The sequence below is a fragment of the Gopherus flavomarginatus genome, chromosome 9 (assembly GCF_025201925.1).
Source record: "Gopherus flavomarginatus isolate rGopFla2 chromosome 9, rGopFla2.mat.asm, whole genome shotgun sequence".
NCBI lineage: Eukaryota > Metazoa > Chordata > Testudines > Testudinidae > Gopherus > Gopherus flavomarginatus.
The window spans coordinates 17,078,312-17,096,563 of record NC_066625.1 but is presented as its reverse complement, the minus strand read 5'-3'; the positions used below and the strand labels follow the sequence as shown (position 1 = coordinate 17,096,563).

Here is an 18,252-nt window from a genome sequence, read left to right as displayed (position 1 = left end):
ATCTGAAGAAGGGGTTTTTTTACTCATGAAAACTTATGCTCAAATAAATCTGTTAGTCTTTAAGGTGCCACCGAACTCCTTGTTTTTGTGGATACAGACTAACACAGCTGCCCCCTGATACTTGACACCTGGAGATATTGGGATGAAAAATACTGTATAAAGGGCTGTTACTTGTTCAAAGCACAAACCAAAACTGTTAATTACAAGCTATTAATTATCAGTTGTCATAAATATACACAGGGCAGCTGTACTGAATTGCCTTACCTGTAAGGGGTTAATCAGTTCAATTAACCTCGTTGGCACCTGACCAGAAGGACCAATGAGGAAAGAAGATACTTTCAAATCTGGGGGAGGTTTTTGTTTGGGCTCTCTTTGTTTGTTCCCTGTCAGATAGACAGAGAGAGAGAGAGACCAGGGCAGGAAAAAACATCTCCTAAAAACATACCTGAAATGAGCATCTAAGATTACAAAAATTGTAAGTAAAGCAAAGAAATGTGTTAGATTATCTTTTGTTTTAGCTTGTGAATTTTCCCTATGCTAAAAGGTAATTTTATTCCTGTTTTGTAACTGGGAAGCAGTGTCAGAGTGGAATCCTCTGTGTTTTAAATCTTTTTATTTACCTGTAAAATTACCTTCCGTCCTGATTTTGCAGGTGTGATTCTTTTACATTTTTTTTAAAAAATAGGACTTGTAATGAAGTAACTGGGAGCTGTGTGAACAACTTGAGGGCAGGATATGACCCTATATAAACATTGTTGCTAAATCAACAAATGCAAAAGGATTTTGTGAGAACAACTGAGAAAAACTAGAAAGAGGTTGGCTTGACTTTGGTTGTATTTTTTCCATAATCCACTCTTTTCAAAATTCTTTTATAAGTGACATCCAGGCAATGAAAAAGTATCTGAGAATGTGAAGAGGCCTACATGGGCTATCTCAGATGAACATCCTTTCAGCAGTTATCTCAGAACACAGCCTAAGCCTCCTAAGTAATAAACCTACAATGACGAGGTCATTTGTTCAAGTGGTTACTTTTCACTGTCTCCGCTGAAACAAGTAGTAACCTAAATCCTTCATGAAGACCCCTTATCAGTGACTACGCAGTATATTGGGAAAAGTTGTTGCCCTCAAAGTGATGGAAAGAGGTTAAAGTAAAGCAGGGTAGTTTAGGATGCAGGCCTGCTGGGGCCAGCTGGCAGTGGGGAAAAGAATCTGTTTGCTGAATTGTGCAGAAAATTGAAAATTCAAGGGTGTAAAAATCATTCACAACAAAATAGCAAAAATGGTCAGTACTTTTGCGTAGCCCTGCTTATAGGAAATAGTGCTTTATGTCTTTAGAGAGCTGTGGAAATAGTAAATGCTGCAGAACTGGAATGATAGCTGTCAATTAATGTTATATGCAGTGTTGTAGCCATGTCAGTTGGGTGAAGTAAAATAAAAAGTTCTTGGTAAGCATTCTTTTTAAATGGCCGTTCACATTAAAATGTGATACCCTTATTGGGATATGAGTCAAATGCAACATGTGGACATTTGGGCCCCATCTGTATTCACCCGCATCCATTGCCCCATATATTTTGATATTTTAAAAATTCCTTTGAAACCAAATGCAAATAAAGAGGTTTTAAAGTGATTTAATGTATTTTATTATTATTACTGTTATTGATGCCTTTGGTAAACACTTTGCCCTGAGTTATCACCTTCCATCTAAGGCTTGCAACACACATACAAACATGTTCATTTAGCCTCACGGTAGTTTTGTGAGGTAGATAAATATTATTGCTCATTTTATCAAGTCCAACTCCATTAAAATCAATGGGAAGGTTCTCACTAACTTCAGTGGAATTGAATCAGTCCCTAAGTGATTTGTCCATGTTCACAAAGGAAGTCTGTGGCAAAGCCATGACCAGAACCTGGGGGTCTTGACATCTGAAGCTGAGTTTTAATCATCCTTCTCTCTGTATTGTATGTTCTTATGCATTATTGAGATCAGCTCAGAAGACAGGGAGAGTGATCTAGAGTGTCTTTTTTTAAAAATTGTTTTGTTTAAGTTTAAAATACACCTTACAACTCGTATCTCTGCAAAGTTTTCTGCCCAATCTGAACTGAAAGGAGTGCAGATATCTTTAAAATCCCATCTTTAGCCTCCTTCTGTTACTTCAGCATCAATGGGTACAGTGTGGATTCATTGTCTCTCTTAACTGTGAAAAATAAAGGCATCTGAAGAAGTTGTTCAAAGAAATAATGGGTAAACTTTAAAAGAGCAATATAAAACCTTTTTAAATGTATCATGCAGTCCTCTCTAAAATGGAAAGATGTATTAACTTCCCACCCTCTACAGAAAATAGAACTGGAAAGAAAGTACAATATACAAATATCAAAAGTGGCAGAGGTTTGTCAGCATGGTGTTCAGTGTGGTGAATTGCCATCTAGTGTATGTTGGGGGAATAACAAAGTCACATAAGCTACTTTTAGTGTGATGATATAATTAGAATGTAGAGCTATGGTAAGGACTTGTGGGTCCCACAATGTCACTGTCCAACTGCTATGAGCTCAACACACTTTCCAACTGATGGTACTGTACAGTTTTGTTAGCACTTTTCCATAAGCAGCTAAATCTCATCCAAGATTGGCAAGATTAGGTCTGTTTTGCCTCTTTCACCAGTGTAAATCAGGAGTCACTCCACTGAAGTCAATGGAATTCCACTGGTATAAAACTGATGTGAATGGAGAATCAGGACAGAAAAAATGGACTAGAAAATGAAGTGTTTGTACTCACCACTTATAATGCTGATGATAAATATGCTAGTGAAAAATGTTACTGTAATTATTTACAAGCTCACAATAATAGAGATAGAAATTTTCAGTTTAAAATAACAAAGTCCAGTGGGGGCACAGATTGTCCATAGTTTGTATTCTGTTTGCATTAACTTATCCCACTGTGCTTATTCAACAGCTTTCAGGATGTGGCTATTGGTTTTTATTTGTTTTTTCCATTGCAGTTGAATGATCCACCACGAATATTCATTGACTTTTTCACATAATTGGATAAATCAGCATCATGAAGACTTTATTTAAATTACGAATTCTCCAATCTGTGTGGACTCCCCAGTCACCTTCTAGATTATTCCACAAAGATAACAGACGTCTTGTGTCTCAGATTGTTTCACACTATGAATCTATAAACCGGTGTGAACAGGAACTGCCAGAACACTTCAACTTTGCAAGTGATGTCCTAGACAAGTGGTCTCAGCTGGAAAAGGTAGCAGTTCTTTTGCATCACAGATATTGGGCCAGATCTTCAGGTGGTGTAAATCAACTATAGAAGAGAGATGCTGATTTACACCTGCAGAAGAATGGATCCTTTATTTTCTTTTCTGTCTCAGAAATCTTTGTATCTTTAAGGCATCAGCTACAAAAGATAATTCGCCTTTTAATGTTAGATACACCGTGATCTCTCTATCGCTCTGTAACAATAAGGGATCAGCCCACTAGTTACGTGTGGTCCTTGTTCTTGTTCTTTCTCAGTGTCAGACTAAATAATCCTAATGGTCCCTTCTGGCCTTAAAATGGATGTAGGGTGACAGTAGGGGCCTGACGCTGGGTCTGGCTGAAATGCACAAAGTACAGGCTGGGTTGGGTACAAAAGTGGTGTAAAACTCATCCTTAGACTCTCCTGACTTTTGTGCCGTTCTGGGTAGCTCTGGTCTCCTGTTCTGAGTCAGAACAACACAAGTGCTGTTCTAACGTAGACTGGCTGCCTATTGCCACTGGTGTTGTCTAGCAGCTGTACCTTCCATTGGTTATTACATGAGTATGGAAACAAACCCATCTGAGACCAAAATGATGCCATATTAGTTATAAAGATTATGGAACAGAAAACTGTGTGTGACATATACACCAGGGGCTAGACTGGCTCTCCATAGTGAACTCGCAGATGATGAAATGATCAGAATTGAACCTTTGGGTTATAACATTACATTAAACCATTTCATATTTTGTTGCTTATTTTAACTTCTTGAGTTTTCTGCTAGGATGGGAAGAGACCCGCAACTGCAGCTTTCTGGTGGATAAATGATAAGGGAGATGAGGTGAAGTGGAGCTTTGAGGAGCTGGGATTTCTGTCCAGAAAAGCAGCCAATGTGCTTTCTGACCCATGTGGATTGCAAAGAGGAGACCGAGTAATAGTGATTCTACCTCGGATACCAGAGTGGTGGTTACTGAATGTGGCTTGTATGCGAACAGGTTAGTAAAAATATTTGGATATTACTGAATGCGGTGGAGAATGAAAATAAACTAAAGAGATCTGAAAATCACCAAATTAATTTGAAAAGAGTATGTAAATTAATGAATTGCTAAGCCAATGTGCCTAATTATTAGTAGTAGCATTGTTCCTTTGTACTGCAGTAGTGCCTCAGATCTCCAGTCATAGACCAAGACCCCATTCTAACAGAAATTGTACAAATATGGAGCCCTTTGTTATAACCATGCCACCCCCAGTGTCTTCAATTAAAGGACAGATTTGGCCAATTGTATTATAACTGAAAGCAGAATATATTAATTTGATATAACCAAACAGTTAAACAATTTGGGCTAACACATTGCTGTTATAATTTTGCAAATTTTGTGTCGTCTGCAAATTTTATAAGCATGCTGTCCACTCCATCATCTGATTCATTAATGAACGTATTGAATAGTACCAGTCCGTCCTGGGCCCAGTATTCGTCAATAGTTTCATTAATGATTTGGATAATAGAGTGGACAGTGTGCTTATCAAATTTGTGGATGACACCAAGCTGAGAGGGGTTGCAAGCACTTTGGGCAACAAGATTAGAATTCAAAAGGACCTTGATAAATTGAGAATGGGTTTGAATCGACAAGATGAAATTCAGCAAAGACAAGTGCAAAGGTTGGGAAAAACCAAATGCATAAATACAAAATGAGGAATCACTGGCTAGGCAGTAGTACTGCTGAAAAAGATCTGGGCATTATGGTGGATCATAAATGAGTCAACAATGTGATGCAGTTGCAACAAAGGCTGATATAATTCTGGGGTGTATGAACAGGACTGTTGCATGTAATACAGAGGAGGTAATCTTTTAAATCTTTACCAGAAGCTGGGAATGAGCAACAGGGAATAGATCACTTGCTGATTACTTATTCATTCCCTCTGGGGTAACTGGCATTGGCCACTGTCAGAAGACAGGGTAGTGGGCTAGATGGACCTTTGGTCTGACTCAGTATGGTCGTTCTTATGTTCTTAAATGGGCTGCATCAAACCCCAGCTCTAAACATCTTCAACTTTGGTGTATTCAAGATCTTAACTGAGAGTTGGTAACTTGGGCCCATCTCTACTCATGATCTAAAATAATTGCTTGTTCATTCTTAACGTGGACTTTGCCATCATATCATAAATATGACCTTTATGTGTGTTCTTTAAGGGGTAGGCTCTTTATAAGTGACTCCATTTCTCTGCGGCTCATGTGCCTACTCTCACTAAAAACATTTTAAAAATTCATCCCCAATTTAGAAAAATAACATTGTAGTTCTTTTTTCTAGGAATTGTCTTTATTCCAGGAACATCCCAATTAACGGCCAAAGACATTTTCTATAGACTCCAGGCTTCGAAGGCCAAGTGCATCATTACCAATGACACACTGGCACCTGCAGTGGATTCTGTCATGCCTGACTGCCAGTTTCTGAAAACCAAGCTAATTGTTTCCGAAGGCAGCAAGGACAGGTGGCTGAATTTCCAAGAGCTACTCAAGTAAGTATCAGCTGTTTTAGCAATGTCACTATGAGATTAAACAAAAGCAAGGTGTATCAGTTAGATACTGATGAGGAATCCATTTCTAGCATAGACTCATAGACTTTAAGGTCGGAAGGGACTATCATGATCACCTAGTCCAGTGGTTCTCAAACTGTGGGTTGGGACCCAAAGTGGGTCCTGACCTGATTTTAATGGGGTCACCAGGGCCAGCATTAGGCTTGCTGGGACTTAGGGCAGAAACTGAAGCCCAAGCCTCACCCTCACCCAGGGCAGCGGAGCTTGGGCTGCAGCCTCCTCTTCCTCCCCCGCATTCCTCCGGGGGCAGCAGGGCTTGGGCTCCTGCCCTCCGCCTCCTCCAAGTCATGTAGTCACTTTGTTGTCCAAAGTGGGTTGTGGTGCAATGAAGTTTGAGAACCCCTGATCTAGTCTGACCCCCTGCACATTACAGGCCACAGAACTTCACCCACTCCCTCCCATGATAGACCCCTAACTTCTGGCTGAATTACTGAAGTCCTCAAATCATGATTTAAATACTTCAAGATACAGAGAATCCACCATTTACACTAGTTTAAACCTGCAAGTGACCCATGCCCCATGCTGCAGAGGAAGGCGAAAAACTTCCAGGGTCTCAGCCAATCTGACCCTGGGGGAAAATTTCCTCCCAACCCCAAATATGGAGATCAGTTAGACCCCGAGCATGTGAGCGAGACCCACCAGCCAACATCTGGGAAAGAATTCTCTGTAGTAACTCAGAGCCCTCCCCATCTAGCAACCCATCACAGACCATTGGAGATATTGCTTCTAGCAGCCGCAGATCAGCTACATGCCATTGTAGGCAGTCTCATCAGACCATCCCCTCCATAAACTTATCAAGCTCAGTCTTGAGTTAGGTTTTTTGCCCCCGCTGCTCCCCTTGGAAGATCTGAATGAAAAGCTTTGCCATCCCTCCACTGACTCACCCTAGTTACTGCATTAACTTTAATTTCTCCTCCTTGCCTTCAGGGCCCTGAAGGGCTCTCTCCTGGCCTCTGCCTTAAAGCTTCTGTCTTTGCATGTTCCCCCAGGCTGCAGTCTGTCAACACCACTCATTCATTTCCCTCTCCCATTCCACACCTTTGTTCCGGTTACCTCATGTGTGTGCAGCAACCTGCCCACCACCTTGTCAGACCACGGCACACAGACTCACAGCTTGCTGCTGTTTCTACAGTGCCCACAGAAGAGCAATTTAAAACCCTGAAGCCTCCCTTTGCAACATATCTTTTCTGTGCCTGTCTTTTAGAGCTCAATCCAAAGCCCACTAAAGTAGTGGAAAAATCCCCTTGACTTCACTGGACTTTGGATCAGAGCCTTAGACTGTGAGTTCTGTGGGGCTGTGACTGTTTTTCCTTGTGAGTTCTGTTCAGCTTTGAACCCCATGACCTCTCTGAGTAAATAATTATAGAAAAAACCACTAGAATATGCCATTGGTTCTTAGATCTTAGATTGCATGAGCTCACACGTGGAGGCACAGTGTCTGTGAATAGCAGAATCGCCGGAGTTAGTATGTATTGCTGTATTGTACAGAGTCATACCTGGTGCAGCTGGTTATTTTGTAAGACTAGTAACCGAGCCCAGCATTGCTCTGTTACTGTCTGAACCATAGCAAATATTGTGGGCTCTTGTAGAAAAGCGTGCATATAGTCACTGTTAGGAATTGTGTGTTCCACAGGGTGGCACCGGCTGACCATAACTGCGTCAAGACAAAGAGTCGAGACCCAATGCTCATCTATTTTACCAGTGGAAGCACAGGACCTCCCAAAATGGTTGAACATTCCCACAGTAGTTACGGCATAGGATTTACAGTCAGTGGCAGGTATAACCCCTAACTGTTCCTAAGAGTCTGACTTAGTAATAAGATCCCTTGTTGAAGGGAAAGGAGGCAGTGACAGTAAAAGCCTTATAAAATTAGATATTTCAATAGCAAAGAAACCTGATTTCCCCTCTCTCTTAAAACACAATGAAAAGCGTTTTGCAGCAAAATATTGTAATTCAGATCATCAGCAATCATGATTTGTCACTCAAGGAACAGGGTAAGTGGGCTATTCCACTTGCAGAAAAACAGGATAAAGCTCAATTTTGAATAGCACATGGGCATTTTCTTAAAACTAAAGTTTTCTGGGACAGATCCTCTACTGGTATAAATTGTCATAGCTTGGTTGAAACCAATGGCTCTGTGCTGATTTACACCAACTAAGGATCTTGCCTCTTGATTTTTGCTTCATGGGGAGGGTGAAATTTCATGAACATTTTAAAAAATCTCTCAAATCGCAGGCAAAATGTCACCCCAAATTATCCACCTCTTGAGTGAAGAAGAGATATTGGCCTGTTTCTTTCTTTCTTCTGTTTATAGCTGCATTACCTTTATTTCCAGCTATTGTGCATTACTGGAATATTCTTTTAACTGAAATAAGAGGTGACACACATGTTAGACAATACAAGAAGAAAACATGGTCGTGTGCAGAGGTCTTCAAAAGTGTGGAGTGCTCAGGTCCTAATGATGTCATTGAGAGCACCTCTGGAAATCAGGCTATATCTGTTACCCAAAAGAACATTGGTGCTGAACGTCAAGTATGGGCAATACTAGCGTCACTGTGCAAAACACTAGGGTTGAATCTCAAATATACTTGGGATCAGCCATGTTTGGAGTATAACCTGTACTGGTGAAGCTTGAATGAAAACGTCTTATGCGCCCTGGTCCTGATCCAAAGGTGATTGTAATAGAAACACTTCTATGGACTTCAGTGAGCTTTGAAGCAGCCCTGTCTAGTTATCTATCATTCTGAGGCTTCTCATTTTATTTTGAGTTTCAACCTTATTGATAACCATATGACTGAGAGAGTCAATAGAAGCCATTTCCTTCAGGTTCCTAGAGAAAGAGCCTTTGGTTTAGCTGCTTTCTCTGATCTAGGAAGGAAAAAATCTCCAAATGGTGCATTGAGCTCTGGACCTGGATGCAGGCTTTGTGGCTCGAGCCCCCTGCTGTAAATAATACATTCTAGAAGAAAACAGTAAATCTGAAACATGAAAAGAGAGAGAGAAAGAAAAGAAGAGGGAGCCAAAGAGAGGGGGGAGGAAGGATCTTTACGATAAAAGTTAATTTCTTTTGAACTTTGTGCTGTTCAGTGAATGTGGCTTGCTGTCACTACATCTTCTAAATGAGGCCTCCAGCCCCTTTTCCTTATTATCTTGTAACCTGCATTCCACTCTCTCGTGCTGCATGTGACAGCCTCTGACAATAGATAAATTCTTTCCCTCTGCATTATCAGGTACTGGCTGAATCTGACTCCCTCAGATATATTCTGGAACACATCAGACACAGGCTGGGTCAAGTCAGTCTGGAGCAGCGTTTTTTCTCCCTGGAGTAGCGGATCATGTGTCTTTATACACAGCATGCCACGGTTTGAACCAACAACTATTGCGAATGTAAGAATAACAGTTCACACTGCAGATTTTATTTCAATTTTGCATAGGTGAAGCAGATCCAGACAATTCAGAATCAAGTACACACTGACCCTCATAAATACCACTCTCCCCCTTCTGCCCCCAACAGCACCAGGCTCCCTTATTTTTAGTGCCTTCTGAGGAAAGGGGCAGGTAATGTCCTATATGCACCCTCTCTCGCCCTGGATTTTCAAATCGTGGCTGATGGGCCCACTTATCCCTGTTGTGTGTCAAGGAGCCAGCTACAGAGCCCACACCCCTCCACCTCAACATCTTCTGTACACAGGACAGCCTGTTTTACCTAGTACATGGCTGGGAAAGGCTCATCCAGTGATTAGGGCTTTCCTTGAATCTGGAACATAGTAGTCCTGGGTAATAATTAGCAGCCCTGACATTAGAAACGCCAGATATTCAGTGTGATCATTAACCTCTTCGTGACTGTCTGAGGGTGAATACTTTTAACTGCTACGGCAACAGGACTGAATGATACTAACCCTGAGATGTTACTGGCTTTCCTTACTGAAGTTGAGGGCCAAGTTCTTCCCCACTGTGAATTTGGCCACTACATTTAAAATTGTAGGCACTCCAGTTCCACAGTGGTAGGTGCAGTATAGGAGCCTGAATGGAACAGACTAAATCAGAATAGGATGGTGGTTTCTATGGCACTCATAGCCCCATTAACCACTCACACGTTTGCAGGATCAGGCCCCAGTCCATCCTTTCTGTTCAGTATGGTAACTTTCCAATTTTTAATTTTTCCAGACTCTCTCAAGGTATCCCATAACCACTTTCTGCACAGCACCAACTGCCTACTGCATGCTTGTGCAGCACGGTCTTACCAGGTACCATACATCTGCTTATTGGTAATGATAAATAGAAAGAGACACATTTTTAGTGATAGGACAGGTCTCGTTGTTTGGTTCACTACATTGTTTGTTTTTGTTTTATTTTCTGCTTTAAATGGAACCTTGTAAAGGGGTCATTCTAACAAGAGAAAATGTTGTGCTGGAATTCTAGAGCCAATAAAAACCCTACGAATTCAGTTCCTGTGTAATATTGGAGCAAATCTTTGGAAAGAGAATAAGGATGAACCAAGACAGTTTGGGCAAGTGCAGCTACCTTCGAACATGAGATTGTTTTAAGTCCCAGAGGTAGCTTGAGGCAAGATATGACCAACTTTTAGGCAAGACTGGATGAGAGTTATACCTGTGTAAGGCAGAATTTGTCCCATACATTTGAAAGTAAAATGAGCAGTTAAATTGGCCACTCACAAATTGATATTTATTTGGAAGTTGTATCCCGTGATATACTATTCTTTAGAAATATTCAGCTCAAATGGATGTGGTACATATGTGTTCCTAGCAGTTGTTACACACTGGATAACATATGCAGTTTGTTCAGAGCTGATCCTGGCTTTCTAGGGTCTTGTAACTGGAAGAGCAGGACTTGCATATATGTTTTAGTCCTGCCACAGTTGACTCCTTTGTTGGAAGTGAATCAAAGTTCTGCGCTGCCAACAGCAGCCTCTTCAAACTTCCCTTTGTTTTAAGGAAATTAATATTGTCGGCACTTCTTTGGCCACCAGTATGTAGAACAAACCACACAATGGTGTGAGAGATCTTGGTACCGGCAGGTTACTTTTCTGAGCACAGCCATACAAACCCTCTGCTCTTCTCCACTGTCGTAGTATGCTTGTTCAGTGGCATAAGTTTGCTGAGATGTGCTGTGTTTTCTTGAGTTAGCTTTTCCAAGAAACAGCTGCTCTTTCTTTTCTGTTGACCTCCACGAACATTTCATTTTCAAGGGATCCCCATCCTGGTACCATTGAAGCAAATGGAAGCTTTGCATTGACTTCATTGGAAACTGGATCAGGACCTAAGATGATCTAAGAGTCAAAGTATAACCTTCTACAGCATGATGATGATTTAAATTTTCCACAATGGCACTTGAGGTTGGAGACGTGTCAACAGTTTATAGTTGAGGGAGGTTGATCGGCTAAAACCATCTGAAGTGCTTTGAAAACTGTAGGCAGGACCGGTGCTACCATTTAGGCAGCCTAGGCAATCGCCTAGGGCACCAGAATAAATGGTGGGTGCCGTTTTGCCGGAGGGGGCGGCAGGCGGCTCCGGTGGAACTGCCGCAGTGGTGCCTGCAGAGGGTCCGGTGCTCCGCAGCTCCGGTGGAGCTGCCGCAGTCTTGCCTGCGGACGGTCGGCTGCTCGCGCGGCTCTGGTCGACCTCCCGCAGGCGTGACTGCGGCAGCTCCACTGGAGCCACGGAGCACTGGACCATCTGCAGGCACCACTGCGGCAGCTCCAGCGGAGCCACGGGACCAGCGCTTGGGGCGGTGAAATTGCCGTCTGCCTAGGGTGCTCAAACCCCTAGCGCCGGTCCTGACTGTAGGATTATTGATTCTTATTGTTTTCTGTTCCTCTCGAGATACAAATTCATGAGTCTGCGTCATTGTGTGACTGGAGGGGAGCCGCTCAATCCAGAAGTGATGAATCAATGGAAAACCCAAACAGGTCTGGATATCTATGAAGCCTATGGCCAGACGGAAACAGTACGTCTGCACTAATTATCACATGGTAACCTCTAACAGCGTAACTTTACGGGGGCACAATGCATCTGGCAAAACCATGGGAAAGGGCAGGAATTTACTTAGTTCAAGGTTGTTAAGAAAGCTATAGGTGAATTAGGTAATCAACATAACAACTAGACTTATAGATTTGAAAGCCTGAATGATCCATTATGATTATCAAATCTGACCCCCTGCATAACACAAGCCACAGAATTACACCTAATGAACAGGAGTAACACTTTGGGTATGGCTACATTTGGAATTTCAAAGCGCTGCCCCAGCAGCGCTCCGGCAGTGCTTTGAAGTGTGAGTGTAGTCAGAGCGGCAGCGCTGGGAGAGAGCTCTCCCAGCGCTGCATGTAAACCACATCCCTTACGGTTGTAGCGTGCAGCGCTGGGAGCCGCGCTCCCAGCGCTGCTGCCCTGATTACACTGACGCTTTACAGCGCTGTATCTTGCAGCGCTCAAGGGGGTGTTTTTTCACACCCCAGTTGCAGCGTTGTAAAGTGTGAGTGTAGCCAAGGCCTTTGAGAAAGAGAAACTAGAAGTAATTAGCTACAAAAACTCATGTGCCATATTTGAATTGCAATAGAAAACAGAAAACCAGCTTCCTAGTAAGATTTGTGTATATAGAAATTTAGTGTCTGAACATAACAAAAATACTTAGGGCCAAATTCAGCCCTTCTTTAATTTTATCTTCAAAGTGGACACACAATAATGCTGCAAGACCAAGTCCCTTTACATCCCTTTTCTGGAAAGTTGAGGTGTGTCCAGAGAACCACCTGCACAGCCAGCCAGGTACACAAGCAATCTCAACAGGGGAGGTGCATAGTGGAGGTGGGAAACGTGCACTGAAATGTGTGGATGATGCCTCTTGACAGCAACACTGCGCCATCAACTGGTCTTTCTTGCTGGGAGTGGGTTTGTTGGAACAGAAAAGTTTTGTGTGCCACTTGGCAATTTTGTTTTCTACTCATACAAATACTCAGAAGAGGTGACATGGAGTTGACCCTCAAAAGTTATCATGTGAACATTGTTGGCTAGATTAAAATCACTAAGAACCCTACTATGTTGCACAAATAAAAAATCATGTATTATACAGGTAACAATATGTGCCAACGTAAAAGGAATGAAAATTAAACCAGGCTCCATGGGAAAGGCATCTCCACCTTACGATGTTCAGGTTTGTCGATACATTTTCCTTGCTGAACTCTGTCTAAAATATGAGAGGAAAATCATTCTCATCCTCGTCTCCTCCTATTACAGTTGTGAATTGTAAAGAACTTACATTGGACCGGTCAAAACAATCATGTTTTCCTTCCTGCAGGTTGTAGATGACCAGGGTGATATTTTGCCTCGAGGAGAAGAAGGAAACATTGCCATCCGAATCAAACCTACAAGGCCATTTTGTCTTTTCTCTCAGTATTTAGTAAGGAGACTTACTATATTCAGAAAAGTTTCATGCCACTTACCAGACATATTGAGAAGTTCATAGGTAAAATCCTGCCTCTATTGAAATCAATGGCAAAATTTCCTTTGACTTGAATGGGGCCAGGATTTCACCTCAGAGGTTCACAAGGTCTCTTAGGGTATGTCTACGCTGCAATTAAACGCCCGCAGATGGCCCTTGTCAGCTGACTCAGATTCCCTGGACTCAGGCTATGGGGCTGTTTAATTGTGGTGTAGATGCCTAGGCTCTGGGATCCTGCAAGGGGGAAGGGTCCCAGAGCCCAGGCTCCAACCTGACCCCAAACATCTACACTTTAATTTTATAGCCCCATAGTCTGAGCCCCACAGCCTGAGTAGCTGACATGAGCCAGTTTCGGCTGTTTTACTGCAGTGTAGACATACCCCAAGACTCCCAGTCTACCTACAGTTTCCTCCTTGCTATGAGGTGGGGCAGGCAGCACGCTATTCTAGGTCTCTGTCTGGCACAGCATACATCCCCTGACACCTCAACACAGCTTTGTTTGTCTGTATGCTCAGTGCTCCACCAATATCCACTCCTTCCATTTGCTGGCAGGGGTGGAGAATGATGTGGCAGCCCTGCAGAAGCTGCTCTGCCACCCACACAGCTACCCAGGGACATTAAGAGATGTCATATTCCCCTGCACCTATGCAAGCCATCCAAGATTTTGGCCCTTTGAATATAGAGCACATGTTCCGGCTATATCCTGCATGTGTGCTCTTTTTGTCCTGCCTTCTGTTGGAGATATCATCACACCTGATGAAGCGTGTGTGATCTTAGCTAAATATTAGTATACAAACCACAGTACTAAAACCTCAAAGCATGGGTGATCATTTTGTCTTTTAAATGGTGATGGCATATACACCCTGACATGACTACACAAATGGGAATGTTTCATAGGTTAGTGCTGGTGTAACAGGCTTGTAAAGTGTGTGTCCTGTTATCTTCCTCAGTGGATAGTCCTCATGGAGGGTAACTACTCTTGTAGCTGGTGGACGTACTCCTTGAGATAAAGTGGTAGAGAACTGTGTTTTGCTACTGAAACTCTAAGCTCAAAACCTCCCCTGACCCCTTGCTGGGGGTCATTGCACTAGTAAATAATAATTTCTCTCTTGAGAAGGAAGATTGTATATTTGAATAATTAGTTCTGCTGCGGGGAATTTCTGATGGAACACATCTTTCCCTTCTCCGTCGAACACACAGTGCTAATCAATGTGGCTATATTTTTTAATTCAGATCATAATAATACATGGAATACACTGGTCTTGGGAATATATGATACTGTCCTGATCATGTTTTATTTCTGTGCACTGTAGAAAGATGGATGGATTACACTGCACTAAAGATAGTTAAGGTGTGAGAAATGTTCTTTGATTGTTGTCAGGATAACCCAGAAAAAACTGCCTCCACAGAGCATGGGAATTTTTATATCACTGGGGACAGAGGGATTATGGATGAAGAAGGATACTTTTGGTTTGTTGGAAGGTCTGACGATATCATTAATTCTTCAGGGTAGGTCCATTACTATTGGGTTTGCAGGTTTGTCTTACAATGTTGCTCTGTAGTATCACAAAATACTATTTAAAAAAACTTTTTCATGAAAAGATTAATAGTTTCATGCCAACACTCTCTCTTAGATATCGTATCGGACCATTTGAAGTAGAAAGTGCCTTGATACAGCACCCAGCAGTCGCAGAATCAGCTGTTGCCAGCAGCCCAGATCCTATCAGAGGAGAGGTAAAAGGGCTGATATAGAAAGACCTCCTCTATCCTTGAAATGTAGAGTTTCTGCTGCATACAGTACACTTGCTTGGAATGAGTTGCAGATGCTGAAAAAAAAACCCTTGGAATATAGTTTTAGGTGTCATTATTAGAAAAGATCAAACAATTTTATGAAGAAATTTGGAATTTCAACTTTTTTTTCCATATTGCAGAATTTGGCATGGAACAATATTTTGTTTTGTCAAAAAATTGTGAAATTTTTTTTCAACAAAAATTGATTTTTTAAAATTGTCTGTGTTTATCCTTTTCTCCCTTTTTTGTCACAAGAGACCAGTAAAATTAATTAAATCCAATGGCTTTCTTTTTTTTTCTTTTCCCTGCTCTGTAACTTTTCAAAAATTTCCCAGCTTTAGGAGAGTGTCAGAGTTACAGTTTCTTTTCTCAACTGTCACTTTTCAAAACTTCCTCCACTTTGGAAAAGTTAGAGTGGAAAAAAAAATAAAGAACTATCCTGGACATGATTGATTCTGTTGCATTCTGTGGCAACCAGGAAAAGGGAGGGAGAAAAAGGAAAAAATAAAATTCTAAATTTTGAAATCCTCCATTTTGATGAAACACTGGATTAAAAAAAACTGAAATTTTTCAGTTTAAAAAACATCACTTTTCATTTTAGTTTCAGATGAAAATTTTTGACTGGCTCTAGACATTATCTAGTTTTCTTTTTTTAAGTGAATGAGCATGTGGAAAAGCATTGTAGAAATGGTTCCTCTCACAATGTGGCATAGAGAGAGACAAGGTGGGTGAGGTAATATCTTTAATTGGACGAGCTTCTGTTGATGAAAGAGATAAGCTTTCAGGCTACATAGAGCTCTTCTTCAGGTATGTGTAGCTTGAAAGCTTGTCTTTTTCACCAACAGAAATTGGTCCAATAAAAGGTATTATCTCCCTCACCTTGTCTCTCTAATATCTTGGGACCAACATGTCTACAACAATGCTGTAAACAAAATATATAAAGATATACTATAGGTAAGGATCAGAGTCTTAGCTGATGCAAATGGTCATAGGACTCCTGAAGTCATAATCTACTGATTTCAATGTAGCTATACTACTTTATCTCAAATCAAGATCTGGCCCAGGGATTTTAGCATCTCAATATGATTGCTAAATTGCGCCAGGCTTTTTTACTCTTATTGAACTAGGTTATCTGACGTTAGAAAGGCCCCCAAAAGTCTCAAAGGAAGTGAAACCATGGTTGTATTGTCCAGTAGAGATTCTGGCAGGCCATGGAGAGCTGCACTGCACTCTCTGCAGCATTAGAAGGGGCAGCATGGGTGTGGGATGGGAGCTAGGCAGGCCATTCATCCAGTTTTAACCAGATAGGCAGGCTTTTCTGAGGTTTGTCCCCCATCCAGTACTGACAGAAAACTGGACATGATTTAGTCCAGTATTGGATGGGGGGCACCATTTTAAAGAGTGTGCCACTCCACCCCTGCTGCCGTGACCTCACATGCACAGTGCATAAGGTCCCACTAGCAGGGACAGGGTCATGTGGTGCGGGGGTGGACCCACACCATTCTCAGAAGTACCGGTAGCTCCGGTGTTCTGGAATGCATGAGTGGCCACTCTAGTGGAAGCATGGCCAGTAGGTCCATACCTATGTGGATCCACAAGCCCAACCACGCAAAGCAGATGCACAGTGGTCTATAGTCATTGCTGCAGCCCAGAAGCTTCCATTGTAGCTATGCAAGCAATCCACACTTTGCCCTTCAGTTGAGAAAGAAGAGGATTTTATCCCTGCTCCTCTCTGCCACATAGATCTGCTTAAATCAGCTTATTTTTATGATGCTCCAGTCAGCTACATAGCTGTCATCCTCCCCACCCCAGAAGTGGCTGCACTTCACGCTGGGGTACAGTTTGTAAAACATTTTGGATACTTTGGAATGAAACACACTATGTAAAAGTAAGATTATTATTCCACCAATAGATATTCAAACTCACACCTTAGGCCAAGATTTTCAAAATTGGGTACTCAAAATTTGAATTAATCGAAGCCACTGAGAACACTGAACCTTAGAAAATCAGGGCACTTATTTAAGTGCTATTGTATGAAATAAGGTGTCTAATTTCATACCCAAATTAGTCTTTTGGATTTGGGCTTTTTCATGCTCGCGTTTTTCAGCCTTGATTGTTTGTTGAAGACTAAACACACCCATTTATTTCATTGTAACTGTTATTGCACAGGTGGTGAAAGCTTTTGTGGTGCTGAATCCTGGTTTTCTATCACATGACCCAGAAAAATTAGCTCTGGAGCTGCAGGAGCATGTGAAAAAGATTACTGCTCCCTACAAATATCCCAGAAAGGCAAGTCCCCACCCCCTGCTAAATAAAGGGTCTATTCGAAGCATGGCTTTTCTAAGTATTTCAGAAAGCAAGCCATGTTTATGACAAAGTGCACGGATTCCTTTACAGTCTATTAAAAGCATTGTCGGTATCATGCTCTGAATGCAATTCATTATGGTGGAGTCGCTCAATAGAAGCGGAGTGCACACACACGCTCACTCATATCCTGAATGAAACTCAGGTAAACTGGGCAATGCTGCAAGGATTGAGAGGAAATGGAACCCACTCCATAAACATGATCTGGTAACTCCCTCCCATAGCCTGCTCCCTGCCCACAGCTTTTGTCCACTAAACACGAACCTGTTCAGGATCGTAGTAAAAACCCTGTCTGCACTGCCCTGTGCACAAGTGTGAGTGAGGGGTTCACAGTCAAGCTCAAAGCTGTACCAACAGTACTGACTCCCAGTCTCCTAACCACTGGGCAGCAGTTTATTTTGCACATTCATTTGGGGGGTTTTTGTTCTTCCCAGGGGCTCACAAGGAACTACATCCCCAAATCAGAAAGGACCTGCCCTAAATGTGCCATTTTTTCCCCACATAGGTAGAGTTTGTTCAAGAGCTGCCAAAAACAGTTGCTGGGAAAATCCAAAGGAAGGTATTAAGGAACAAAGAGTGGGGAAGAGCATAGCGTCGTGTGGACAGTCGAGAACAACGCTTCTTTCACTTCTACCATCATATGTCTCATGTTTTCACTTTTCTCTATTGGTCCAGTGGTCTAATATTGTGAACAAAGAGCATTAGCGGCATGAATGGGACTATTAACTACAAAAAGAAGAGGAGATAAGCTTTCTTATAGAGTGCATAATCGTTCCCACAAGATTTTAAAATAGAATAATTTA

At 41.9% G+C, this 18,252-nt stretch overlaps 1 protein-coding gene across 1 annotated transcript; it reads left to right on the top strand.

Annotated features, from left to right (window-relative positions):
- The first annotated feature begins 3,055 nt into the window (after positions 1-3,055).
- On the top strand, positions 3,056-18,041 carry LOC127058582 (acyl-coenzyme A synthetase ACSM4, mitochondrial-like). The gene is made up of 13 exons (XM_050968739.1): positions 3,056-3,256; positions 4,029-4,239; positions 5,554-5,761; positions 7,473-7,616; positions 9,070-9,226; positions 10,007-10,086; positions 11,683-11,806; positions 12,926-13,006; positions 13,151-13,252; positions 14,676-14,803; positions 14,929-15,028; positions 17,255-17,374; positions 17,955-18,041. Exons 1-13 carry the CDS (start codon positions 3,056-3,058, stop codon positions 18,039-18,041), a joined length of 1,743 nt encoding a protein of 580 aa, XP_050824696.1.
- The last annotated feature ends 211 nt before the right edge of the window (positions 18,042-18,252 follow it).